Genomic DNA, 26,729 nt, shown 5'->3' with positions numbered 1-26,729 from the left:
TTTGTTCTTTGTATTTAAGAGTCTCTTATGGTTTGCCTCCCTCTCTGTTTTTATCTTATTTTTCCTTCCATTTTCCACTTCACACCTGTCAGGACAGCTAAAATTAACAACTCAGGAAACAACAGGTATTGGCAAGTATGCTTATAAAGGGGAACGCTTTTGCACTGCTGATGGGAATGCAAACTGGTGCAGCCACTCCGGAAAACAGTACGGAGATTCCTCAAAAAGTAAAAATACAGAACTACCCTATGACCCAGGAATTGCACACTAGGTATTCACCCAAGGGATACAAAAATGCTGATTCAAAGAGGCACATGCTCCTCAATATACGTAACAGTGCTATCAACAGTAGCCAACCTATAGAGAGTGCCCAAATGTCCACTGACTGATGAATGAATAAGGAAGATACGGTGTGTGTGTGTGTGTGTAATGGAATATTACTCAGTGATCAGAAAGAATGAAATCTTCCCATTTGCAACAACACGGATTGAGTACAGTGTATTACGCTAAGTGAAATAAGCCAGTCAGAGAAATATATGATTTCACTCATATGTAGAATTTAAGACACAGAATTTCCTTCCTTTTTAAGGCTGAATAAAAGTCCATTGTATGTATATATCATATTTTGTTTATCCATTCATTCATCAGGGGACACATGGGACACACATCTTTTGGCTATTGTGAATAATGCTGCTATAAACGTGTGTGCAAATATCTCTTTGAGACTGTGTTTCCAGTTCTTTGGAGAATATGTCTAGAAGTGGAATTCCAAGATTATATAATAATTCTATCTTTAATTCCTGGGAGAACAGCCAAATTGTTTTTTCTTCTACCTCCTCCTCCTCTTTTTTTTTTTTTTTTTTTTTTTTGATAGTAGCCATCCTGATATGTATGAGGTGGAATCATCATGGTTTTGATTGCATTTCTCTAATGACCAGTGTGTTTTCATGTATGTCCTAGACATCTGTATATCTTCTTTGGAGAAATGTCTGTTCAAGTCCTTTGCCCATTTTTCAAACATGTTGTTTGGTGTTTTTTCTTTTCTCATTATCATTGAGTTGTAGGACATTATGGACTGAATATTTGTGTCACCCCAAATCCAAATGTTGAAATCGTAGCCCTCAATGTGAAAGTACTAGCAGGTGGTTATGAGAGTGGAGACCTCATGAATAGGATTAGTCCCCTTCTAAGGGGATGAAAAGGCCAGAGCTCCTTCTGTTCTCTGCCATGTAAAGGTACAATGAGAAGATGGATATCTACAAACCAGTTAAGTGTACTCTCACCAGACACCGTATCTGCCAGCACTTTGACCTCACACTTCCCAGACTAAAGGCCTGAGGAAATAAATGTCTCTTGTTTACGCCACCCAATCTATAGCAATATGTTATAACAGCCCAAACCAACTAAGACATGAGTTCTTTATATGGTATAAATGTTATTTTCTCCCATTCCATGGGTTGCCTTTACATTCTATTGATTATGTCCTTTGATGCACGTAAGATTTTAATTTTGATATAACCCAAATCACCTGTTTTTTTCCCCTTTGTTGCCTGTGCGTTTGCTGTCAGATACAAAAAAATCATTGCCAAATCTGATGTTATGTTTTCTTCCAAGAGTTTTATAATTTCAGGGTCTTACTTGTAAGTCTTTGATCCACTTTGAGTTAATTTTTGTATATACTGGAAGGCAAGGGTCCAACTGCATCCTTTTGCATGGGTATATCCAGTTTCCCCAACATTTGTTGAAATGTTGCTGAAATGAAACAGTGAATGTTGAAATTTCCTCCCATTCATCCTTCCACTCTTATCGAAGACCCTTTGACTGCCCACGCAAGGGTCTTTCTTGGGCTCTTGATTCTATTCCCTTGGTGGATATGTCTGCCTTCAGGCCAGTGCCGCACAGTTGTGACTATTGTAGTTTTATAGTAGGTCTGGAAATCACGAAGTGTGAGACCTCCAGCTTTGTTCTTCAAGACTGTTTTGGCTATTCATGTTCCTTTGAGATATCATATGAATTTTAGAATAGGTTTTTCTATTTCTATAAAAGAAGGCATTGAGATTTTTGACAAATATTGCACTGAATCTATAGATCACAGCAACACGGAGTCTTCTGGTCCATGTGTGCAAGATGACTTTCCATTCATCCGTCTTCTATATTTTCCCAAAGCAGTATTTTGTGGTTTTTCAGTGCACAGATCTTTCACCTCTTGATTTAGCTTATTCCTAAGCATTTTACTCTCTTTGATGCTATAATAACTGAGGTTGTTTTCTTAATTTCCTTTTGGGATTCTTCATTGTTAGGGTGTAGAAATGTAACTGATTTTTGGGCATGGAATTTTTAATAATATTTAAAAATGCTTTGGGGCGCCTGGGTGGCTAGATCGGTTAAGCGTCTGACTTTGGCTCAGGTTATGATCTCATGGTTTGTGAGTTTGAGCCCCACGTCAGGCACTGTGCTGACAGCTCAGAGCCTGGAGTCTGCTTAGGATTCCGTGTCTCCCTCTCTCTCTGCCCCTCCCCTGCTCACACTGTCTCTCTCTCTCTCTCAAAAATAAACATTAAAAAATGTTTAAATGCTTATATCCTAATGTAACATTTCTAAAATAGATACAAAGCTGTATACACAGTAAAATCCCAATTTCTTTAAAACAAAAATAATATATGTGCACACATGTATCTATATAACCTGTGAAGAATACCTTCCAGAACTTTGTTGAGTGCGATTGCTTGATAAGTTTTTTCTCAGTGTGTCTGTGTTTTCTAAGATCTCTACAAGAAGCATGTGTTACTTGCATAACCAGAAGACAAAAAAGGAATCATAAATATTTTTAAAGGTACTTTGGTAAACAAGGAGATGCATCATTCAGGTCACCCTTCAAGGAAAAACTTGGTACCCAGCTCTGGGCAGTGTGGTCAGTGGGGAGCCTGTGGCTTCATGGTCTAGATCAGCTGCAGGGAGTCACCTCGCCCGAGGTCCCGCCTTTCTTGGAGACAGCCTGGATCTGGTGACAGAGCATGACAGGAGCACAGTGGCAGCCACTCCGTCCTGATGAGGGTCCCTCACACAGGCAACACTTGCTCCAGAATTCACTGCCAAGTGAGGCTTTATCAGCCCAGATCACAACTTGCCCAGTCCTCTTCTGCCCAAGCCTGCTTCCCCTTCACAGGTGATCACTGATCATGTTGGGGGGCAGGACCCCACAACCATCCCAAGTTGGATGATTCACTAAGAGGACTCATGAGACTCAGCATGTGGTCATCCTCACAGCCATGATTTATCATAAGGAGAATATAGATACAAAGCAAAATCAGTAATGGGAAAAGGCACATGGGGCAAAATGTGGAGGAAAGCAGAAGGAAGCTTCCAGAGTCCTCTCCCAGTGGAATCACATGGAGCTTCTTCGGTTCCTCCAGCAGCGACTGTACCACCACCAGCAGGGCTCAACAGGGACTCCATGCCCAGGGCTTTGATTCAGGACTGGTCACGTAGGCGCCCTCTGCCTGGCATGTGCCAAAGTTCCAGACTTCCAGAATGAAAGCAGGCATGAAGCATAAAACACATGGTCTATAGACAGCTTCAGCACAGTGAGCCACTCTTATCAGTCTGGGGAACGGTGGTGACGGTCCTAAAATCCAAGTTCCCAGGCACTGGCCGAAGACTAATCCTGCAAGCAGGCCTTTCCAAGGAGAGCAGTGTCAGGCCAGATGTATTATTAACTCTTCTCTGCACATTGGTAAACATATTATATCCCAGACTCTGCCTTAGCTTCTGCCTCTGGGGAAGCCAGGTATGGGACAAGGCTCATTAAAAATGGCAGATTACTGAGAACATGAAATGCGTTGCTTAGGGGCTCAAACACAACAAAGCCAGTCTTCGGCCCTGTGTCCCAATGCAGCCTGTAGTCCAGGTGAAATTTTTCTGACAGACCAAAAAAAGCCCACCTGACCTTCAAGACAGTCAAAGCCAAGTTAGGTCAGAAACAGGAGCTTCGTGTCCAGACGCGTACTAGAACCTGACTCATCAAAAGCAATGCCACACGTGGCTTGCTGTTGATCTATCAGCCTCTGCCCAAAGATGCTGGCATCTGAGATGCCCAGGGAATCAGTTCTGTTTCCAAAATTGAATATCCACCTGATTCTAAACATTACATTTTGATTAGCACCAAAATGACACGCAAGCTCTCCAACTGTGCTGGAAACAGCCCTCTGGGCCCTGATATGTATACCTACTGGATAAGAAAAAAAATAAATAAATAAACCAATAAACTGCATCAATACGAACAGCACTGCACAGAGGTTACATTAAAATATTGATAGAAAGAAAACAAAAAATCGGTGTCTAAAGAGAACAAAGGGGGTATAGATGAGCAATCTATTTTCAAGGTTCCTCTTTCACAGAAGGCAAACGTTTTTTGTTCTTTTTTTTTTTTTTTTTCAGCTTTAGGAAGAAGAATGAGGAGATACAGGGAATTGATGACATCTGGTCACAGCCAGCGAGAGGGTCCCTAGGCTGGGTCCATGGAATGGGTTAACTGTGCCTTCCAAAAAGATATGCTGAGGTCTTAACCCCCAGTAGCTATAAATGTGACCGAACTGGGAAAGATCTTTGCAAACAATAAGCAAGTTAAGAGGAGTTCCTGTTGGATTAGGGTGGGTCTTCAATCTAATGGATGTGTCCTTGTAGGGATAGAGAGGTGTAAAAACAGACTCACACAGAGAGGGCCACGTGCCCATGGAGGCAGAGACTGGGGTGATGTGGCAACAACCAAGGAAGGATTTCCAGGATGCACCAGAAGCTAAGAAGAGGCAAGTATTCTTCTGTAGGGCCATCAAAGGGAGCACGGCTCTGTTGACGCCTTAACTCCAGACTTCTAGCCTCCAGAACTGTGACAGAATCAGATTCTGTTGTGCCCAAGCTCCCCAGTTTGTGATACTTTGTTACGGCAGCCCCAGGAAACTAGTAAGGAGTGATACATGCTTTCTATCGTTCAATCTTCTGCAATCCTGTAGTGGATGTATTATCCCCATTCCACTGACGGGCAAATAGAGATGGAAAGTGATTAAGTAATTAATAGAAGTTCATAGCTACTATTTCAAAGGGGCACATGCACTCCAATGTTTATAGCAGCACTATCAACGATAACCAAAGTATGGAAAGAGCCCAAATGCCATCGATGGAGGAATGGATAAAGAATACTCCAATACCCAATGCATCAACACTCAATCAAAAAGAATGAAATCTTGACATTTGCAACTATGTGGATGGAAATGGAGGGTATTATGCTAAGTGAAATTAGTCAGTCAGAGAAAGACAAATATCATATGACTTCACTCCTATGAGGACTTTAAGATACAAAACAGACGAATATAAGGGAAGGGAAACAAAAATAATATAAAAACAGGGAAGGGGACGAAACACAAGAGACTCTTAAATATGGAGAACAAAGAGAGGGTTACTGGAGGGGTTGTGGGAGGGGGGATGGGCTAAACGGGTGAGGGATATTAAGGAATCTACTCCTGAAATCACTGTTGCAGTATATGCTAACTAACTTGGATGTAAATTAAAAAACAAAGCAAAACAAAAACTGCATAGCTAATAAACCAGAGCCAGCCATGCCGGACTCCAAAAGTCCATTTTCTCCCTGCATTAGATCACACTGCTTTTGTCCAGGGGGCTGTGTGGTTTTCTAACCACATATGGAGTCCTAACCTCCCATACCATGATAGAAGTTACTTGCCTGATTGATGAGAACCAGAAACAAAGACTAGACTAGAATTACATGCAGGCAGGGTCATTGTACTGTAAAAGGCAGGGAGAGATCTCTCTGTCTCCCTCTGTCTCTTTCTTTCTTACTTCATGAAGTAGAACTGGCCAACGGAGTCAAACCACCACACTGTCTCCTCTTCCCACCTCCACCTTCTCTGAATCTCTACCTGAGGTCTTACCTTCCCTCCTTTGGCCCATGACACGGCCAAGAGAATGTGAAGGGTAGGAGTAGTGTGGCAGATCATGCAGTTAAGCAGGATCCAGCTTTACTTAGCGACACCAATGTGATGAATGAATGAATGGGGGAATGAATGCCTGTATCTAGGAAGAGGGCAAAGGTAGGACAAATTCTACAGGTCCCACCATCTTTCTCCCTTCTCTCTTGGGAATCCCTACATTCTGATGCCAAGTGGTAAGCACACCCAGGGAGAGACTGCCTGCTTGGGGCAGGCCCACTCACAACTCTCACTTTCAACCTTCGCTCACATGTGTTGCTATATTAAGCTAGGTCCTGCTCCCCTGACCTGCCCAAAATGCCTCTGCCTCTGCTCTTCAACATTCCTCCTCCATATGAATGGCTAAAGAAGAGTAAAATCTCAAGATGTAGCTTCATGGGAAGAAGGAGGCCCAGCATAATCATTACCGTCATCACTATCACCGTGATCATCACCATGGTCATCACCATCATCACCATCACTGTCATCGTCACCATCAGCATCACCATAATATCATCATCGTCACCATCACTATCACCATCAGCATCAGCATCACAATCATCACCATCAACATCGTCCTCAACATCAGCATCAACACCACTATCATCGCCATCACTGGATCATTATCACTGTCAGCAGCAGCAGCACTATTACCTTCACCACTACCAGCATCACTATCACCACCATCGACACCATCAGCATCAACATCTTCATCAGCGTCATCACCATCAACATCATTATCATCCTCACCATCAGCAACACCATCATCATAGTTAACATGTATTCAGCAGACACTAACACCAGAGATGATCCCAAGTGCTTTACATGCATTAATCCATTAACATTTTGCAATAATACCACAGATTGGGCACTGTTTCAGTCTGGATTTTACAAATTAGAATTCAATAGTGCTAATCAGTGAAATAAATGGCCCAAGATCACAGAATCAGTCAGTAGTGAACCTGGGCTTCACAGCCAGCCGTCTGGGCGAGCAGCTTTCACCACAGCTGCCTCTCTGGGGCTCAGGCTCCAGCCTGGCCTTTTACCAGGAGCCCTGCATTGGCTCGTCAAGGTCTTGGGCCACTGTGAACTTTGTGATTCCCTCTCTGAGTACGCAGCTCACTCTTCTGGACTGAGTGGCAGGGCAGGGTTTTAAAAATCTCCCGGTGTCTGGGCAAAAGCCTTTGCAACCCCTTCTTCAAAACCACTCCTTAACCATCAGTGTCTTTATTGAACTTTAGCCAGAGGAGAGGCTTTACTCCTCTGAAACAATACTTTAAACTCAGAATTCTTTTTTTTAATGTTTTATTTATTTCTGAGAGAGAGAGAGGGAGAGACAGCGTGATCAGGGGAGTGTCAGAGAGAGAGGGAGATACAGAATGTGAAACAGGCTCCAGGCTCTGAGACAGCCATCAGCACAGAGCCCGATGCGGGGCTCAAACCCACAAACCATGAGATCATGACCTGAGCCGAAGTCGGACACTCAACCGACTGAGCCACCCAGGCGCCCCTAAACTCAGAATTCTTATGTCCATCTCATATGTGCAGAAACCAAGCTTTGCTCCAACTGTGGTTGCCTGAAACTCTATTTAAGTGAATACATCACAGTGGGCTACCGGGGTTGACTCAGTGTTTGGATGTGGGAGTAAACTTTCCTGACACCTAGTGAATTCAATGAGCCCAGTGATGGGTGCTCAAAGGACAAGGGGGAAACGGATCCAGGCCCTGCTCTAGGGAGCTCATGATCCTGCAGAAAAAAAACAGACAGGCAACCAGGCGAGGGTGACATAGTGTGACTGCGGTGAGGCTGGAGAAGCCTGGAGGAGTGGGGTGGGGAGGGGGGCAACCCGATCTTAGCTCAAAGGACAAAGGGGGCTTTACACGAGGTGACCCATGGACAGAGAAAGAGCCAGGAGGAGGGCTGCTGGGCGGAGAGAACAGCACGAGTAGGACCTGCAGCTGGAAGAGACGCAAAAGGCCTTCAAGAGCAGGTTAGTGACTCGCAGCATCATCCTAATGGCTTGGGGTAAGGGGGTGACTACAGGGTTTTAAGCCAGGAAATGACATGATCAGATCCGTATTAAAGATAAATCTGGCTACTGCGTGGCATCAGCCTGGAGGAGGATAAACGGGACATGGCAGCCAATGGAAAAGTGATGAGGACATCAAACAAGGCTGCAGAAGTCAGTAGAATATGCCGATAAAGACCATGGAGTTTGGCCCTAGTTGGGAGCTCAGGTCTCAGCTCTTCCCCAGGATCATGGGATCAAGCCCCGCATCATCCACAGCATAGAGCCTACTTGGGATTCTCTCTCTCTCTCTCTCTCTCTCTCTCTCTCTTCCCCTCTGTCTCTTTCCCCCTGCTTGGACACTCTCTAAAATAAAATAAAAATAAGTAGTCCCTATGGTTCTTAGACAGGTTAAACACAGAATTACCATACAACCAAGCAAGTCCATTCCTAAGTGGGTATGTACCCCCAAAGAATTGAAAACAGGTGCTCAAACAAAAATCCATACCTGCATATTCACAGCAGCACTATTCATAATAGCCAGAAGATGGGGAAAGCCCAGATGCCCAGCAGCTGATGAAGAGATAAACACAATGGGGTCCACCCCCTCATACAATGGAATAGGATTCAGCCATAAAAAGGAATTAAGTACCGACACATGCTACGACACGGATAGACCTTGAAGATATTAGGCTAAGGGAAAGAAGTCTGAACAAAAGGCTACATTCAATTATATGAACTGGCCAGAACAGGCAAACCTGCAGAGGCAGATGGCAGATTAATGGTTGCCAGGGGCTGAGCAGGGGGAGGGGATAATGGAGAGCAACTGTTCAATGGGAAGAAAGTCTCTCTCTGGGGAGATGAAAATGTTCCGAACCCAGACAGCAGTGATGGTGGCTCAACTCTGTGAATGCACTGAATGTCCATAATGGTAAGTTTCGTGGATGTGTTCTTTACGCCCACACAAAATAGGGCCTACTGATGAGGGAGAACACAGAGAGATCAGTCAGCAAATCTGAGCTGCTATTACTATTACTGCTGCCAGGCTGGAGGGAAGGGCAGAAATTAGGGGAATATTGAGGAGACAGAGTCCATAGGCTATGGTGACTGAGTGCTGGACCGGATGTGTGGGATGCTAGAGGTGGGGGCCCAAAATGTCCTTGGAAGTGTGGCTTGGGAGGCTGGGGGCTGGTGGGACCAGCCGCCACAGTGACAGGCACAGAAATGTATGCCTTGAGAACGCCAGAAATCAGCCCCAAGTTAATCACACTGTTGAGATTTCCTCTAAAAATCTTGCAGCCAAATTCCACTGATCATCACTTTAAGTATAGATTTCAAAGAGCCTATTTACCATAAACTTCATTAACGAAGGATAAAGAAAGAGAAGAGGCTCAGTGATCCCAGCCTTCTCGTCCCCAGGCCCTGACTTTTTCTCTTGTCTCTGACAAAGAATCATGTGCTCCTGCCATCCCTTTAATCACATATTAGCTAAGAGCAGATTCCTCTGATGAGTTCTATCAGTGCATTTAAGAAGAGCAATGATGGGCAGAAAAAAAATCCTTTCAAAAGGAATGCTTTCAATGCTTCTAATCCAACAGTAAGTCACAAAGGATGAAGAGGAACCGTTTATACGTTCTGACTTCAATTATGTAGTAAATAAATTCATAGACTCATAGAGGCAAGAAGGTAACATGTTAGCAATGGTCCTCTGCTGGTGGGATTATGTGCTAATGTTACTTTATTTTTCCAGGTCTGTGTGTGTGTGTGTGTGTGTGTGAGAGAGAGAGAGAGAGAGAGAGAGATACAGAGGGGGCATTTGCTTTCAATGTCCACAACAGATGTACATTAAATCCCACCCACCTACCCCTCAAAAGACAGAAAAAAGTTTGAAGAGAAAAACATACAGAATGATTGCTCTGAAACTGATCTTAGGAGCAATTTACTGAACTAGTTCACTTTGAGCTAAAGATCCAAGAAGCAGGAGGAGTTAGTTCCTTGCAGACCTTTCTCCCACAACCCTCGCGGGGCAGCTCCGAGAGCAGACAGTCTCTGGGCGTCCCAGGCAACAAGAGTGAGAGCTTAGAGGCAATCACAGGTAGAGGCAATCGCACTTACCAACAGAGCTCTGCTAAGGTACCAGTCTGGTGAATAAGTAGATTTGGGAACAAACTGTGCAATGGGACTTTTCAATGTTGTCATCAGGCTTCAGGACCCTGGCCAGTTCCCAGAACCTCTCCAGACAGGGATATATATCTATATTTTAACTCTCAAATGAGAAAGTGACACTAGAGAATAGTTAAAGTCTCTTCCAGGGCAAAAATTCTGTTCCGATGTCACAAAAATGTATTAAATGCCAACCAAGGGAATTAGCTCAATGTCACAGAAAGAAGGTTTATCAGATGTCCCAGTGTTGCGGAATTCCCAGCTGAGGGTGCTACCAGCACGCCCGGGGGAGGTTCAGGAATCACAGACATCCAGAAGTCGGACAGGACCCTGCAGGATGTTTAGACATTATCCAAGCACAGGTAAGAAAAGAAGAGCACATGCAAAACCAGAGCAATGTAGAAAACACGGGGCCCCAGCAGCACCAGGGGACAGTAGAGGCCAACTTTTCTGACTGATCCTGAATATTAGCCTGATGTCACTGGGCTTAATCCAGTAGACAACACGGAGTCCTCCCAGAAACAGAAAAGCAAGCAGTTTTGGGTTTTAGAAAGACCGCTATAGGAAGGATGATGGGCTGGAGGAGAGCGGGACTGGACAGGTAGGAGGCTGGGGCCATAATCCAAACAAGGTGAACCTAGAAGGTGGGCGGGATGCGTGAGGGCACACCTCCCATGCTGAGAGCAGCTCAAGCCATGTGATCCCAACAGTTACCTCCTCCCTCCACAAAAGCACGAGGGCACACAGCGTAAGTCCCCGCGTTTGAGAAATTCTCACAGCGCATACAGCTGTCTATGGACACATTTTCATTCTCATTAATAAGACCTCTTTGCATGTCGAAGACACGAATCCCTTTTTATGTAATGTTACAAGTATTTTCCCAGATTCGTCACTTTCTAAATGCTGTTTCTAAACATAAAATTTTCAACTGCTTGTGTATCAAATCCCTTGTTCCCCCCACACCGTTTTCTTCCTATCATCTAACGTTAACCTATATCAACTTTTTACGAATTGTTTTATCTAGATTTTCATCTGATGAGGGAATCCATCTTTATTTTCTTTTATAAGATCCAGCCAGTTACCCACAAATGTATGACTGATACACTCTTTTCCCATTGGTTTGAAATACCTTTTTACTATACGTACACCTGCTTAGACAATCTATTTTATGCCCTTGGTCTGGCTTTGGCTGCAGGGGTGCCCACAGCATTAACATAGCTTTAGACTTTTTTAGTATCTGCTAAGGGGAATCCTCCTATATTACTCTCCATTGTCACAATGTTCTCACCTCGTCTCATAAATTTATATCTGCATGTGAAACAGATATAATGTCCAATGTCCAGCACATACTGTGATTTTATTTAATTTTTAATTTTTTTAATTAAATTTTTTTTAATGTTTTACTTATTTCTGAGAGGGGGAGAGAGAGAGAGAGAGAGAAAGAGAGAGAGACAGTGTGAGCAGGGGAGGGTCGGAGAGACAGGGAGATACAGAATCCGAAACAGGTTCCATGCTCTGAGCTGGCAGTCAGCACAGAGTCTGAAACAGGGCTTGAACCCACGAATCACGAGATCATGACCTGAGCCAAAGTCGGATGCTCAACCGACTGAGTCACCCAGGTGCCCCTATTTAATTTTTTAATGCTTGTTTATCATTGAGAGACAGAGAGAGAGACAGAGTATGAGGAGGGGAGGGACAGAGAGAGGGGGAGACACAGAATCCAAAGCAGGCTCCAGACTCTGAGCTCAGCACAGAGGCTGACACAAGGCTCGGGCTCACAGACCATGAGACCATGACCTGAGCTGAAGTTGGATGCTTAACTGACTAGGCCCCCCAGGCGCCCCACACAGTGAGACTATTTTCCTCCCAGAGACTCTTTGTGCAACAGACAGAAAGGGCAAGAAGACTTGGGACAGGAAATGGTGCGCAGTTTGCTGGGGCCTCGCGCTCCTTGGCTGACATCTGTCAATTTCACCCCCAAGAATATAAGAGGAAACAAAGGAAACGACAGGGTTTCCTCCAAGGGCTGAAGAATCCAACCTACACAGTGGACTTGCTGCCTGTACTCTGCATAGCTGTATGATGCCATCCTCACTGCCCTGTCCCTCCTGTTCACGCTCACACTTTCCTGGTGCAATGACGTCATCTCGCGGGTGCCCGACTCAGCCATGACAGGACACACTCTGTAGCTGGCAAGAGCCCGGCCTCGTCCATACATGTATCTCACTGGTGCCAGGCGACCTCAGTTCACATCCCACCAACAGCTCAACGGGCTCAGCCTCGAGGTCAGATCTTCAGCGGCATATTTTAGAACACCGTTCCTCCGCCTTTAACTACATCCTGCCCTTAACTACATTCTGCTGAATTCTTACCTCTTTCAAGAAGCCTGCTACTCACACAGCACTTTTTACTGTCAGTATCCACAGTATGTATGACCTAGATGTCGAGGTCACCACCTCACACATGCAGTCACGGCACGTGTGTGCTGTCTGATCTTCTTTTCTCACTTAATGTCTTGGTGAGGGCAAGCGTCCCTTGGAGAGGGACAGCGGGTGGTGGCTGACCTGAGTCTCCAGGTGGCCCCAGCCTCCACTACACCCTGGAATCTTGCACTGGGATTGACTCACACTTACAGCACCCGATGGCCCCTTGGGCTTGAGACTCTGATACAGGACATCTATTTGCAAAAACCACAGAACATCGGCAGAAGGGTGGTGTCTGCATGTGCATGGAACAATAATACCAAACACACCAGAGGATGCTTAGTGAGCAGTTAAAAAACGCCAGGCATGGGGCACCTGGTGGCTCAGTCGGTTAAGCCTCCAACTTCGGCTCAGGTCATGATCTCACGGCTTGTGGGTTTGAGCCCTGCATCAGGCTCTGTGCTGATGGCTCAGAGCCTGGAGCCTGCTTCGGATTCTGTGTCTCATTCTCTTTCTCTCTCTCTCTCTCTCTCCGCCCTTTCCCTGCTTGCACTCTGTCTCTCTCTCTCTCTCTCTTACTCAAAAATAAACGTGACATTTTTTTTCAAAAACACCAGGCTCCGTGCTGAGTGCTTTACACACCTCAATCCATTTACTTTGACGACCACCCTATCGAGGGGGCATTATTGTCACTCTCCTTTCAGAGCAAGGATATGGCGGCTCAGGGAGGTAATGGATCCACAGTCACATACAATCAGTGGACGGACAGGGATCCAAAGCGAGGCCTCTGGCCCGGGACCCTGATGTCCCACAACACTGTAGGGCTGTCATGTCTGTATGTCTCATGATCCCCTCGGTGGTGATGTCCTTGAATGTGGTCCACAAGTGCAGGGTCATCCCGACCAGGGGCAGGAGTGCTGAAATCCAACCCAATGTTCCACTGCCTAACGGCACCCATGCATCTGCACCCCAGGATGGGGATCCACTCCTGTTTCCCTTGAAGGCAATGTGCAGGCTGCAGGTGCCCCAAAGACCCGGGTGCGGCTCACCTCCATCCACATGCGGGGGCCTGGGGAGTGGCGGAAGGGTTTATAAATATCAACGAAGTGAACATTCTCTGATTTTTATGACCGTCATGCAGCAACTAGACACTAAGCGGCAATCACCAGCATTGATGACAATCAGCTCAGTCAGGGGATGCTGACCTACTGGGTGCCACCCAGAATGTAAGGCGCAGAGGGGGGTGCAGGGATGAGGCAGACATGGCCCCGCCCTCCAGGGACTCACGGACAAGCCAGGATTGTCTGTACCTATTTTCCTGACTCCCTGCCCCCCAGACACCCTCCCCTTGGCTCTAGCCAGACTTGAATTTTGTTTCCATCTCTTTTGGACAGGGATTCAGCTCCCAAGGAGGCAGTGTGGCCCGGTGCCCAGCACCAGGGTCGAAAGCCACAGTGCCTAGGTTCAAATCCTCGTTCTAACGCCCAGGAGAAAAGCACACTCACCCTCTGTGAGGCCGCGTGCAAGGCGGGGCTGTGGCTGGTAATCAGGAACCTGGATCTTGGGAAGTAACCACAACTTCCCAAGCAGAGAGGCTCATGGTGCCTAAGCTGCTGTGTAAGCCGCATGGTTTACACCAAACACACTCCTTCTGGGAGTCTGGAACGGTGGTTCATGCCAGACGATGGGTGCCCACGTGCCCAGCCTCTGAGAAGGACCCTGGGGCCCATCTCTGACGGGTTTTCCTGGTGACAACACTTGACGGGGGTCACCTACCTGTTGCCAGAGAATAAAGGCATCCAGTGGGACTTTGCTGGGAGAGGCCTCTGGAAGCTGATGCCTGGTGACCTCCAGACCTTGCCCCACACATCTCTGCCCTTCACTGATCTTACTTTGCATCCTTCTCGGGAATCAATCGGACAGGAGCATGGCTGTACGTGGGGTCCTGTGTGCCTTCCTAGTGAACCCCTGAGCCTGAGAGGGGTCTTGGGAACCATGACCCAACTAGCCAGGTGACCTTGGGCAAATTACTTGACCTAGGTATGTCTCGGTTTCCCCACGGAATCTATTCCCTAGCGTTGCCGCGAAGGTCATGCAATTCAGCATGTGTGAGTGGCTGAGAATGCCTGTCTCTGGCAGGTGCTGAAGGGGTGTGAAGTGCGGCTCTAAGGTAAGTACACACCGTCTTGCTCAGATGGAAGGGACATCCGGGACACTAGCCGACAGCCTCCAGCCACGCGGGGCAGACCGCAGACCGCCAAGGCCAGCAGCCGCCCCGCCCCTTGGCTCTGAGGACCGCCAGAGGCCAACACACCAGCGGCAGGAAGACACGCTGGGGCGTAAGGTGGCTGTCCAGCTCAAGTATTTTCTCTTACCTTTATCTTCTCTGCTGTTACAGTGAAAAGGGCTTTTAGTTGCGTTCTGTTCTAGAAAAAGAAAAAGAAAATGCTTTCGTCAACAGGTTTTGGGAGTCTGACACACGGGGCATCATCCGGGGTACCTGCAACCCACCGTGCCTGGAGACGCACCAGCCCTGGACTACTGGGGGCCGGGCCTACGGGGGGTCCTACAGTCACTTTGGAACGGGGAAAATGAAACGCAGAGCCTCCTTCTGTCCCGACGGTGCGTGTGCATGCAAACTCCAGTCTCCCTAACTGGTGAGAAAGTAGGAACAGAGTGACTCTGGTGACATGCCTGGGGTTGGGGTCAGGCCGTAGGGGGTGGAGGACGGACTCCGAAGCTCACAGCCGTGCAACGGGGCAGCCATGGGCCCTCTCCAGCGCCACTTTCTCCAGGAAAGGGTAGACAATGGCGGTGGATGGCTCTGCTGAGCTCACCTCCCAGGGGGATGTGCCCGGCCCCCAAACCCTAGCTCCCCACAGGTCTGTCTGCTCCTCATGCCTCCAAATCTCCTCTGCTTGGAGGCTATGGGGAAACGGGAAACCACAGGGTGTGGGGACCATTATCTGTCCAAGCACATGGCATCTGAGAAGACACAAGGTAAGAACACACTTCCTCCTGGGGACGCAGGCAGAAGGTCTGGCACTTGGGCTGGTGGTTGGAGCCAGGCTGCCAGGGTTCACACACGGCCCCACGGCTCACCAGCAGTCTGACTTTAGGCAAGGTATTGACTTCTCTGTGCCTCAGTCTTCTCATCTGTAAAATGGGAATCCTATTCGACTTGTGGGGTTGCTGTGAGGATTAAATGAGCTAATATGGAATGTAGAAGCGTGCCTGGTACATGGAGGGAGCCATGGAAGCATTCCTGCTGGTGGCTGTAGTCAGTGGTGGTGGTATCGTTGTGTACAACGTGGCCTTGAGGCTTGGAGCTTGGAGCCTCTGAGCCAGGCACCTGTGTCATTCTATCACGGCCACTGCGGAGGCCTCCCTCTCTCTATCGGAGCGACGGTCCATCTACGGTGGAAACCCCGACCCACCTCCCACAGTGGCTACAGCAGCAGCCCAAACCCATTATGGGCCAGCAGGCCAACCTAATGGAGGCTCTGAAAGGGAAATAAAAACATTACAAGGTCTGTTTTTAGGAGAGAAAGGGAATCTTTTTTTCAAAAAATACAAGTCTTTAAAAAAAGATGTGAAGCAATCACTTGCCCCTTCCTATTCCTGAACTGCCTCTGTTTTGGGATATTCGTGATGCCCCATGAGTTTCGGGGTCCCGACCTGCATTCAGAAGCACACATTCGATTAACGTTTTCCATGCCCTTCTCTGCCTCTGGGTCCCTCCTCTTGGTGTTTTCTGGCACCCAAGGTCTAAGCCGAGAACAGCTTCAATCAAGTGTGCGATGAGGCTTGACTTCATCTCTTTGCAAAACGTAAATCTTCAGCCCTGTGCTTCCTGCAGGAACTTCATGGCCTGAGGAACACGCTTTATTTTTATTTTTTCTAATTGTTTTTTTAATGTTTATTTATTTATTTTGAGAGGGAGAGAGAGAGAGGGAGGTAGGGAGGGAGAATGAGTGAAGGAGGGGCAGAGAAGGGCGGGGGAGCGAGAGCGAGAGAATCCCAAGCAGGCCCCGCACTGTCAGCACAGAGCCTAATGCGGGGCTTGAACTCATGAACTGTGAGGTCATGACCTGAGCTAAAATCCAGAGTCAGACACTCAACCCGCTGCGACCCCCAGGTGCCCTGGGAACACACTTTAGATCACAGGAGAAGTCAGAAAACATGGACCAAACAAAATACTGAGTTGACTATAAAGGGTCAGGTGGGCAGGAAGTTTACATGATCTACCGTAAGATGCTTGACACTAATGTTCTAAGTCTTTTCCTCTTAACTATGCATCACCGAGGCATGCTTTATCTAAGCCTGCATGAAGGTGGGGTACAAACACAATGCACCTCGGGCTGTACCCCCTCCTACTAAGGGAATCGGTGAGTGGGAACGACAGTCGGTTCCCCCCCTTATCTGCCAGGGATGCATTCCAGGACCCCCAGCGGATGCCTGTAACCGCACTAGATGTTCTATTTTGTTCCTATGCATGTATACAATGTAACTGATAAGTGAGGCCCAGTGAGAAACTAACAACAGTCACTAAAAGTAGAACACTTCTAACAACAGAGTGTAGAAAAAGTTATGTGAATGTCGTCTCTCTCTCTCTCTCTAAGTGCCGTCTGCCCTGTACTCGCCCCTCAGTTAATGAGGACGTGAAGATTCCACACCCCTGGGATGAGACGAAGGAGGTGAGTGGTGCAGATCTTGTGACGTGGCCTCAGGCTACTACTGACCTGCTGACCACGTGTCAGAAGGAGGGACAGGCCCCAGACCACGCCGGCCTCGGGGAACTGCCGGCTCAGGAAGCAAAACCGCGAATAAGGGGGAGCCCGCTGTGTTCTTGCGGTCGCCTCCGTGACTCTCAGGCCAACTCGAAACCGAGGGGCAGAAGGAGAAGAGATCGGGGGGAGACTCTTCCTACTCCTGCCATTGTTCAGACCGGGACACGGGGGCCCAAGGAAGCTGCACGGCTCTGACACACAGCCGGGAGGTGGTTCCCAGGCTCCGCCGGGCCAGACACGGCCTCCGCTCTACTGGGAGGGCTCCATCATGAGGGGCACTTGCCTGTTTCAATTACTGTCACACACACCCTTGTTGTATACGTCTTGAGAGGGACTGACCAGCCGCGCTAACCAGGTCACGTGCAGCCGCTGGAAGTCTCACTCAGAACTTGGGTCACGGTCAGCCCCAAACGCACTTGAGCTTCTCTACATCACGGATGAGATCCTAGCAGTCCCCCGACGGACGGTGAGGTCCAACCCCGTGAGACGGCTTGAAAATACGGTGCAGGAGCCCCTGTCCACCTCCAGCACTTGCTCACTCGCTCGGCAAGCACTGGCCCCCAGGAGCCGTCTCCAGGACAGGATCTAGGTCGGGGCCATGCTGACCGTCTTCCAGAGCCGGCAGGCAGGAGCCCCGAACTCAGGCCAGTGAAGCTCGGGATTCTGGAGCCTTCAGGGTAGGTGCACGCTTTCCTCTCCATCTGCAGAACTGCCCAGAGAGCCCCCTGAAGCTCTGGAAGGTGTAAGAAATCGCAGGCCACTGCATAGACACATATCCCCTCAGAAGACTGGAGACACTGGTAGAATCATCTCCTTCTTATCGACAGAAGCCTGAGGTTCAGAGACGTTAAAAAATAAAAGAGGGGTGCCTGGGGCCTCAGTCGGTTAAGCATCTGAGTCTTGATTTCAGCTCGGGTCATGACTGCACGGTTTGCGGGTTCAAGCCCTGCACCAGGCTCTGTGCTGACAGCGCGGAGCCTGCTTGGGAGTCTCTTCCCCTCTCTCTGCCCCTCCCCCACGACACTCACCCTCCCTCTCTCTCTCAAAATAAGCCAACTTAAAAAAAAAAACTTGCCTGAGATTCATTAGTTTACAGATTTGGTCATTCATTTACTGAACAAATATGTACTGAGTATTTACTGTGCAGGTTCTATTTAGGGCACTGAGAACACAGGCGTCAGTAGGCAAGGGGGGTCCCTGGTGTCACGGACTTAGTGGGAGGGGAGTGTGACGGTTTCTCAGGGAAACAAAGTCAGTATGACAAACTACACACCAAAGGGACAGACAGGACCCATCAAGGTGCAGCGACTTGGGCAGTTGCCCTTGAGTGAGTGGAGGGCCCCTCCAGCCCCCGGCCTCTGCCCCACACCCGCCTTCTGAGGGGTTGTGAGGTCTGAACATTCCGGTACACGGAGGCAGATGCCTCCAGTTTCACTGAGGTTCTGAGATTCCCACTGTTGGTTTCTGTCACCTTCTTAAGTTCTGAGTTTAGCCTCCTCAGTTTCCCATCCTCTGAAACGGATGGTTGTTCCTCTGGGTCATTTTGTCACTACTCTGTGTCCCTCTTTGTCCGCTCTTCTCAACGTTCTACCTGATTATTTTCTGAGACATTTGTCTCTTTTGACAGGTTGATAGTGTCCCTGTATCAGGTGAAACTTTCTTATCTCATTTTGTCTAGCATTTTTTTTCCCCTCCGTACAGCAGCAAAGCCACAAACAGGTCAGTCAGCCTTGGGTGGAAAGAGCCGGAAGCTGTGCGGTCCGATTAGGGTTCAGTGAGGTGATCTGGTGCAGTCACGCTCTGAGCCTCCTCCTCCCCATCCAGTACAAGGGGCCAAAGTCCTGACAAAGTGGCCAACGTACCTAGGCAGGGGGTCCCCGAGGACAAGGGCGCATGCTCCTCCTGTGTCCCCGGAGTGTGCACAGTGCCCTGGCTTGACACTCGACCAATCACACTCACTGCACACACAGCTTAAGAGGTCACTGAAAAATGACACGAACGGTAATGGTGTTCCAAGCTGAATCGTGTCCCCTCAGAACCCATGTGTCGAAGCCCTGGCTCCCAGCACCTCACGACATGACTGTATTTATGGGGAATCACTTTGAAATGAGGCCGTGAGGGTGGGCGTAACCCAATCTGACCAGTGTCCTTATAAAAAGAGGGGATCGGGGCGCCGACACACATCGGTGAGGGACGACCTCGTGAGGACACGCAAGAAGACAGCCATCTACACACCAGGGAGTCAGGCTCGGAAGGAACCAAATGCCCACACCTTGATCTCAGCCTTCAAGCCCCAAGAGCATGTGAAAAATCTATTTCTGTCTGTGGTTAAGCCACCTCATCGGTCGAACTTGACCAAAGGAGCTCACAGCGACTCATATAAACAGTAACTCCTGGCTGAGGGCTTATTATATGCAAGACACAGGGACAATGAACTGAAACTACTGATGGCTGATCTTTGTAAGAACCCCACATCAGGCCCACAGGAGCTGAGTAGTTAGGGTCCCGAAGAGATGCTCAGGGAGCCAAGTTCACGGCAAAGTGTGTGAGATCCCAGGGCCCACGCACTCATCTGGAATTCAGTATCACTGAAGGAAGGAAAGGGGGAAGGGAGGAAGGAAGGGAAGAGGGTAGAGAGGAGGGAGGGAAGGGGAGGAGGGAGGAAAGGAAAGAGCTAACGGATACTGTGCACTCCGCGTCCATGCTTCCGAACCAAGAGTGACAAGACAGAAATCAAAGTAACGAGGAAATACCAGTGCTGAGCTCTGGAAGGTGAGCCAGGCAGGAAGTACGAGGACGTCTCCGCTCGCAACGTCTCCGGCCAGGATGGAGGCTGTGTAGCTGACCGAGAAGCAGTCTCCAACTGCTCAGGAAGAAAGCAGGTGTGAATCAAGAGGGGGCCCCTCCACCACACCCCCGGATAAGCCACACACGTATGCAGCCACCATCATCACTGATGCGGGAGGCAAGGGCGCAGCTCAGAGCTCAGGTGCCCATCACGGGGACGGCGAACGCGCGTGCCCACTCATGGGTTCCCTCTTCTGGCACCTGGAAGAGGCTGTCGGCAGGTGCCTGGTCTTACCTGGGCGCCCTGGCCCATCCAGCATTGCCAGGGATAGGGCGGGCCCATCTTCCTAGTCCATAAAAGGGCTTGGGAAGTCACTCACACACGTGGGAAATCCGGAACCCTTTTGTTTTGTTTGGAGTCCAGGTGAGGGTCTGTTTATCCCCCCACAATTCCGTCCACACAACTGAGATACAGTCTCTATGGGACTTTTGGGCCTCGGCTGACAGACCGACAGGAAACACTACATTGGCTCCTCCAGGGGTCTGGCTCCTTGAGCACAGCAAGGGGGATGGGGAGGCAGGACCCGGGAGGGGCTATAGAGGTCACTGTGGGTTCACATGGGGCCCCTCCAGCCGCAAGCCTTGACTGCTTCATTACAAAAACCAACTGGACTCAAGGAGACGATCCCTGGGAGACAGGGTCTGTGGCTCAGAGCTCTCCTTAGTCAGAACCGAAGACCAGCTCCACTGCTGGCCAGGGGGCCACACTCAGAACCCAAGGGGAACAAATCGCCGGGAAAGAGAGTGGCCCCAGACGAGGTTGGGTGACAGGGCAGCCACCACGCAGGTTTCTAGCTTTGCTGGAGGCAGCGAGCTCTCAGCCCCTCTTCCTGGAGACACCCCTCCATCTGATGTCGGAAGTGCATTGTGCCCACCTTAAGTACTAGCCGTGGAGGCTTGCACTGAGCTGACGCTCTCAGGTGGGCTCTGCACACCTGCCAGTGACCAAACGCTCTCGGTGAACTAAAACCGATGAGAAACAGCTCTGTCCCGGTTCTTTGTGGCGGATGCCTCGAGCCTCAGCCACGGTGTGTGGAAGTAACGAGCGCTGGGTCAGGGGATAAGGCTGTGCCCGGCCAGAGCTGACCCTGGCTTGTTGTCTGAACTGGGTGCTGGTGGGGCTGAGATGTCATACTTCTTTTTCATTAACAGCTTTGAGATAAACCTTATGTCTCACCCAGTTCACCTGGTAAGTGTGCAAGTCAAGGAACTGTGTGTATTTACAGAGTTGTACAATCATAACCACAATCTGATTGTGAGGACAAGAAACTTCACACCCAAAGGTGCAGCCAACCACTACTCTACTTTTGGGGATGAGGCTGCCTTTCTGGACACCTCGTAGAAATGGAACCATACAATATTGCTTGCGTTTGATTTCTTTCACCGGCCTTTTTTGAGGTGCATCTATGCTATTGCATGGGTCAGTACTTCCTTCCTTCTTTTTTTTGTTTGTTTATTTTTGAGACAGAGCGTGAGTGGGGGAGGGGCAGAGAGAGAGACAGGGAGACACAGAACCCGAAGCAGGCTCCAGGCTCTGAGCTGTCAGCACAGAGCCCAACACGGGGCTTGAACTCACAGACTGCGAGATCATGATTTGAGCTGAAGTCAGACGCTTACCCAACTGAACCACCCAGGTGCCCCAATACTTCCTTCCTTCTTACTGCGAGTGCTCCTCCATTGCGGGGACAGATCACACTTTGTTTACATGACTGTCTCCTGTGTTCCCTTAACTCTGGAATATTTTTAGAAGTGAGACATGTGAGAAACCTGGAGTTCCGCTCATTCAGCTTCTAAGACAAAGGATCTGCGTCCTTTCTGCTGCTGAAGGGACCCCAACTCTTTCCAGACAGTTATAGCCCTCTAGCGGGAGGGGGTGGACAGAATCAAATATTAGGAAGATGGTGTGGGGAATTTTAATTTAATTTGAGAAAGCTGGACTTCGGATTTCAAACTTACAAGGGCAAAGATTCTGATCTCAGATTTTAATTCCTTTAGGACTTGACCACATTCGGGTTTCAAATTGTAGGGGATTCACTTCTAAAAATTTTCACTTCTCCCTGAGAATCTGCACAAGGGAGGTGCTGGCAGATCTTTATGCCGATGAGCTCAGAGCTGTGCCTCAATTGCGCCGCAAAACCCGACGCACCTCACTGACTGGGGTGTCAGGACGTGTGTGAATGGCTGTTAGAATCAGGGAGGACTCCCAGCCTCGGGTACAGAGCACCCTCTGAGTTTTCTGACCATATACTGCTCCGAGTCATTCCCAAAGTCTTCCCGGGACAGAAAAACCACCTCAACCCCCCACCCCACCCCCGCTCTGGCAGTGCACAGGGGCAAAGGGTGGGTGGTTTCGGCGGAGGGGGGTGTGCGGGGCGGCCGGCACTGTCCTGGGTCCTGAGCAACACCGCTCTCCTACCCCGGGGGAGCAGCCATGTTCCCGAGATGCGCAGGTCAGTGAGGGGCCTGGGGGGCTGACGTCCTCAGGGCAAGCACACGCCCACCACCCCCAGGTGTCAGTCCATGAGCACGTGCACCCTCCCTGAAATGGCGCTGGCCTCCCCCCCCACCCTCGCTCACTCTGCTGGGAGGCTGGGGCACGCTCTGCCGGGCAGCCTGTCTTACTCGCGGGAGCAGGCTGCCGGTGGAAAGCAAGAGTGCTCAGCGCCGGCAGGCCTGGGGGCAGCAGCCCGAGATGGCCGGGGGGTGACAAAGGCCATCCTGCTCTGCCGGTCGCAGGGCCACCTGACCTCACCCAGGCCTGTCCTCCAGCTCTGCCTCCACTTGGAACAGGGATGGGGGCTGAGCCCTCCTATGCTACGATCTGCTTCATTTCTCAACGTACTGGTCTCCAAAAAAACCAAAAAGTAAAGAAAGAGAAGAAAAGAGCGCTGAGCCCACGAACCACTACGATTTTTACTCCAAAAATCCTCAACGCCTTCATTCTACCTTTATGTGCTGATAAATCACTAGGCTCACAAAGACGAGGTCACAGAACAATGGAAATGGTAGCACAGTGAAGGTCCCGTAATCAGAGCTTCCCCTGGCCCAGCAGCGTGTCGCTCTCCCAAGTGACCCGTGACCCCATGGCGCGCCCTCGGCCAGGGGGGGAGACCTCCCTGCCTGCCATGCCCAGGTAGTGAGCCCCCCAGTGGACTGCCCCCCTCACTGTCCGTGCTCCAGAGGACCCTGGCTCTGATGAAAGGAAAGCACCACGTGATAATGACGGTGATCACAGAATGTCCACGGGCTGGGTCTGTGGGTCACTTGATTTCAGAGTCGCATACTTCCCCCTCGGGAAAGTGTCCTGCCCACCAAGTTGAACAGCAAAGTCCTTCCCCGGACACAGCGGTGAGCCCACGACCCCAAATGCCGCACTGTCCACAACGCGTCTGGCTTAGCAACTCTGCACCGTGTACTTCACGGCGTCAAGAGGCGGATCTCTATTCTTACCACATTCGCCCAGAAGAAAAACCACAACAAAACGGCAGCCTGCATGGGCAACACCCCCGCGGGCCAGGCCGTGTCCTGACGCTCTCCGCGCCCTAACCCCCTTATCCTCACAGCCACGTCCTGCGGCAGGTACAGTCACAGCCCCCGGGTCACAGAGAGGAGGTCGAGATCCAGGGATGTGCGGCAAAGGCGGAGGAGATCCAGGCGGGGGAGGCGGGGTTCCGCACGCGGCGCTCACGGCGGCCCACGGCCCCAGCGGGCGAAGAGGGCGGGCAGGGCAGGGGGGTGCAGGTGCAGGTGAGGAGGGCGGCGCACGCAGGCACAGGGGCGTGAGCAGAAGCCGCCAGGCGGGGGGAGTGGCAAGTGCGGTCGGGCGGGACCACAGACGATGGAGGGCGCCAGGGGAATGAGAAGACAGAGGCAGGCCTGCGGGCCATGGCCGGGCAGACGGGGGGGGGCCAGGGCAGGCCGACTCGCCTGGGCTCCGCGAGGCACTGGCACACTCACGGGCCATCCCCAGTTCAGAGAAGCTCAGCCACTTCCATAGGAGACACAGCTCCTGAGTGGCCAAGCCAAGGTTCTTTTGAGACCGAGTCTGTGCTCTGCTCATGGCCCTACGTTCTGTCCAGCTTAAGAACCGGGGGATTTATTTCTGCATCTTTGAGAGAAAGCACTGAGGACCACTTAGCTAGGACGTATCATAACTGTTCCCGTGACACTGCTTAAACCACGGCCAGCAAAGACATCACACCATCGTGGGCCAAATCCCCTGGTAGCCTGTCAATGGTAAGGGGTCCAGAAGGATGCTGAGGCCCTGCAGAGGCTCAGAGGGCAAGTGTGGGCGGATGGAAGAGCCACGTGGACCCTGGACATTGAAATGGACCATGTAACAGGTACAACAGCACAATGGTCATGGGGTGGGCAGTCATTTCCTCCGTGGAAGAGCAAAAGAAGTCTCACCCTTTTAAGAAATTTGATGGTCCTGAAGTCATGCTAACAATCCCAGAATTTGTTTAAACTTGCTTAATTAACCAGGGCGCCTGGTGGGCTCTGTCGGTTAAGTGTCCAACTTCGGCTCAGGTCATGATCTTATGGTTTGTGAGTCCGAGCCCCGCGTCGGGCTCTGTGCTGACAGCTTGGAGCCTGGCGCTGCTTCGGATTCTGTGTCTCCCTCTCTCTCTGCCCCCCCCCCCCACTCATACTCTCTCCCTCTCTCTCTCAAGAATAAATAAACATTAAAAAATTAAAAAATAATGAAAGTACATACTTCTTAACCGCCCCCCCCCAATCCTACCTCTCTCTAACCCAAGCAACAAATCCAGCCTTTCGGGTGTGGGTATCGAGCGGTGGTCCCTCCAGCACCTGAGAGTGAAACCCGCGGTGAGTGAGCCCACGTCCCGTGGTCAAGGACATGCCTGCCACACATCACACGCTCCACCAGCGTCTCTAAGTACATTCTCCTTCCCTCCCTGACTGCACGGGCTCTGCGATTACCTTGCAGAAACTTCTTTCTGAAAGCCTGGAATCCCGCCGATGTCCTGTTTCCAGGCGACTCCCTGATGGAGAGGCCAGTGACGTTGTCGAGCAGCAGGAGATCAGAGAGGTTGGTGGCCGCGGGGGTCCTGGCGTTGTCCACAAGCAGTCTCACCTGAGCTGTCTGCACTTCGCTCTGCCCGGACACCTGGCCAGGAGGACACAGGGGCAGATTTGCTGGCACGTCTGACCTCGAGGCGGAAGGAGGGCACAACGCTCTCACGAGGCCCTTGATAACCTATCCGGTCTGATCTCAAAGGCCCCAGGAATGTTCTGACCTGTGCTTCACTAAGCTGTTGCTTGGGGACCTCTCCAAAGTAACTGGGACCCTGAAATGCAGGGAAATGACTCCTTACAGGAAAACGGAAGAAAACAGGTCGAAGCACAGAACCGCCGTCAGGCTGGGCACACTGTGGCAAACAGTGTCACCAAGAAGAGCAAACGATGGCTCCTGCTCACTCAGTCACATTGAAGGTTCAGCCCAGCCCCAGGGACCTGCCCAGGGCCACGGACGGCCATCTGACCTCCCGGCTGGAGTGAGCCAGTCTCCGGCCCCCTGGCCGGTCTCCCCCATGCAGGCTCGACTTGGCCACGGGTCTGAACGGCTCGGCAGCTGGTAGCTGCCTAGCGGCCCAGGCAGCTGGGCTCCCCGCCTGGCCCCTGCAACCTCGCCCTGTTCCCACTCTCTAAGCTTCCCCCACACCCCTGCCCTGCCTGGTGCCTGCCCTGCTGGAAGGGGTGCAGGAGCTGAGGACAGAGGGAAGCAGTGTATACACACACACACACACACACACACACACACACACACACTCATAACTGCATGCATACGGCAGAAACATCTCCATGCAGACTCAGGAGAAACTGCTGGCACCGACTGTACCCAGGAAGGGGCAGGACAGCTGACGGCCTGAGATAAAACCAGGCATGTGCAGTAAAGGGTTAACCCCGCAGGTCTGGAGGGCCCTGACCCTGAACACGCGGAGGAAAGGACGGCCCCTTGACCAGCTGCTGGTTGGTTAACTGTAAAGCTCTTGGACTTTCCTGTCTGCGAAGGGTATCTTTGTGTACGTATGGCCTTGGGCCACACCAGGCCCTCGGTGCTAATGATCCAGCAGGAGGCGGGGGCCTCGAGCCAAGCTGTGTCAAGGTGACCTCCGGAGGGGCTAGAGACAAGTCCTTGAAGTCAGCCACAAAGACACGGCACGACTCCGTGACGGACCCGCAATAAAACCCCCGGACATCAAGGCTCAGGGGCTTGTCTCTGGGCACCGATACTTTGTACGTGATGTTGCACATCGGTGATTTGGAAAATGGAACACCAGCCACACTACCCCACAGGGAAGGACAGCGGAACCTCCCGCCCAGTGTCCCCACAACTCTGTCCCCTGCGCCGTTTACTCTGCTGACCCTAACCTCTAACCTTTCACTGTAACATATTCTAACTGTGATTCTAACAGCTTTTCTGAGTTCTGTGAGTCCTTCTAGTGAATCCTGGAGCCCGAGGGTGGTCGTGGAGACCCCAACACAATGATA

The 26,729-nt window shown here is 50.3% G+C and overlaps 1 protein-coding gene across 1 annotated transcript in view; it reads right to left on the bottom strand.

Moving 5' to 3' along the window:
• Nucleotides 1-26,729, bottom strand: part of EVC2 (EvC ciliary complex subunit 2) — a 139,905-nt gene that overhangs the window by 97,833 nt on the left and 15,343 nt on the right. The window contains exons 5-7 of the mRNA XM_039232157.1: nt 25,158-25,344; nt 20,120-20,229; nt 14,952-15,002 (exon numbers count right to left, since the gene is read on the bottom strand). Of these exons, the coding sequence (XP_039088088.1) occupies nt 14,952-15,002; nt 20,120-20,229; nt 25,158-25,344 (348 nt within the window). The remainder of the gene's footprint in view (nt 1-14,951; nt 15,003-20,119; nt 20,230-25,157; nt 25,345-26,729) is intronic.

Source organism: Hyaena hyaena, unplaced genomic scaffold, assembly GCF_003009895.1.
Source record: "Hyaena hyaena isolate Hyena2069 unplaced genomic scaffold, ASM300989v1 scaffold_63, whole genome shotgun sequence".
Taxonomy (NCBI): Eukaryota; Metazoa; Chordata; class Mammalia; order Carnivora; family Hyaenidae; genus Hyaena; species Hyaena hyaena.
The sequence above is the reverse complement of the archived record's forward strand: the minus strand, read 5'-3'. Positions and strand labels throughout refer to the sequence as shown.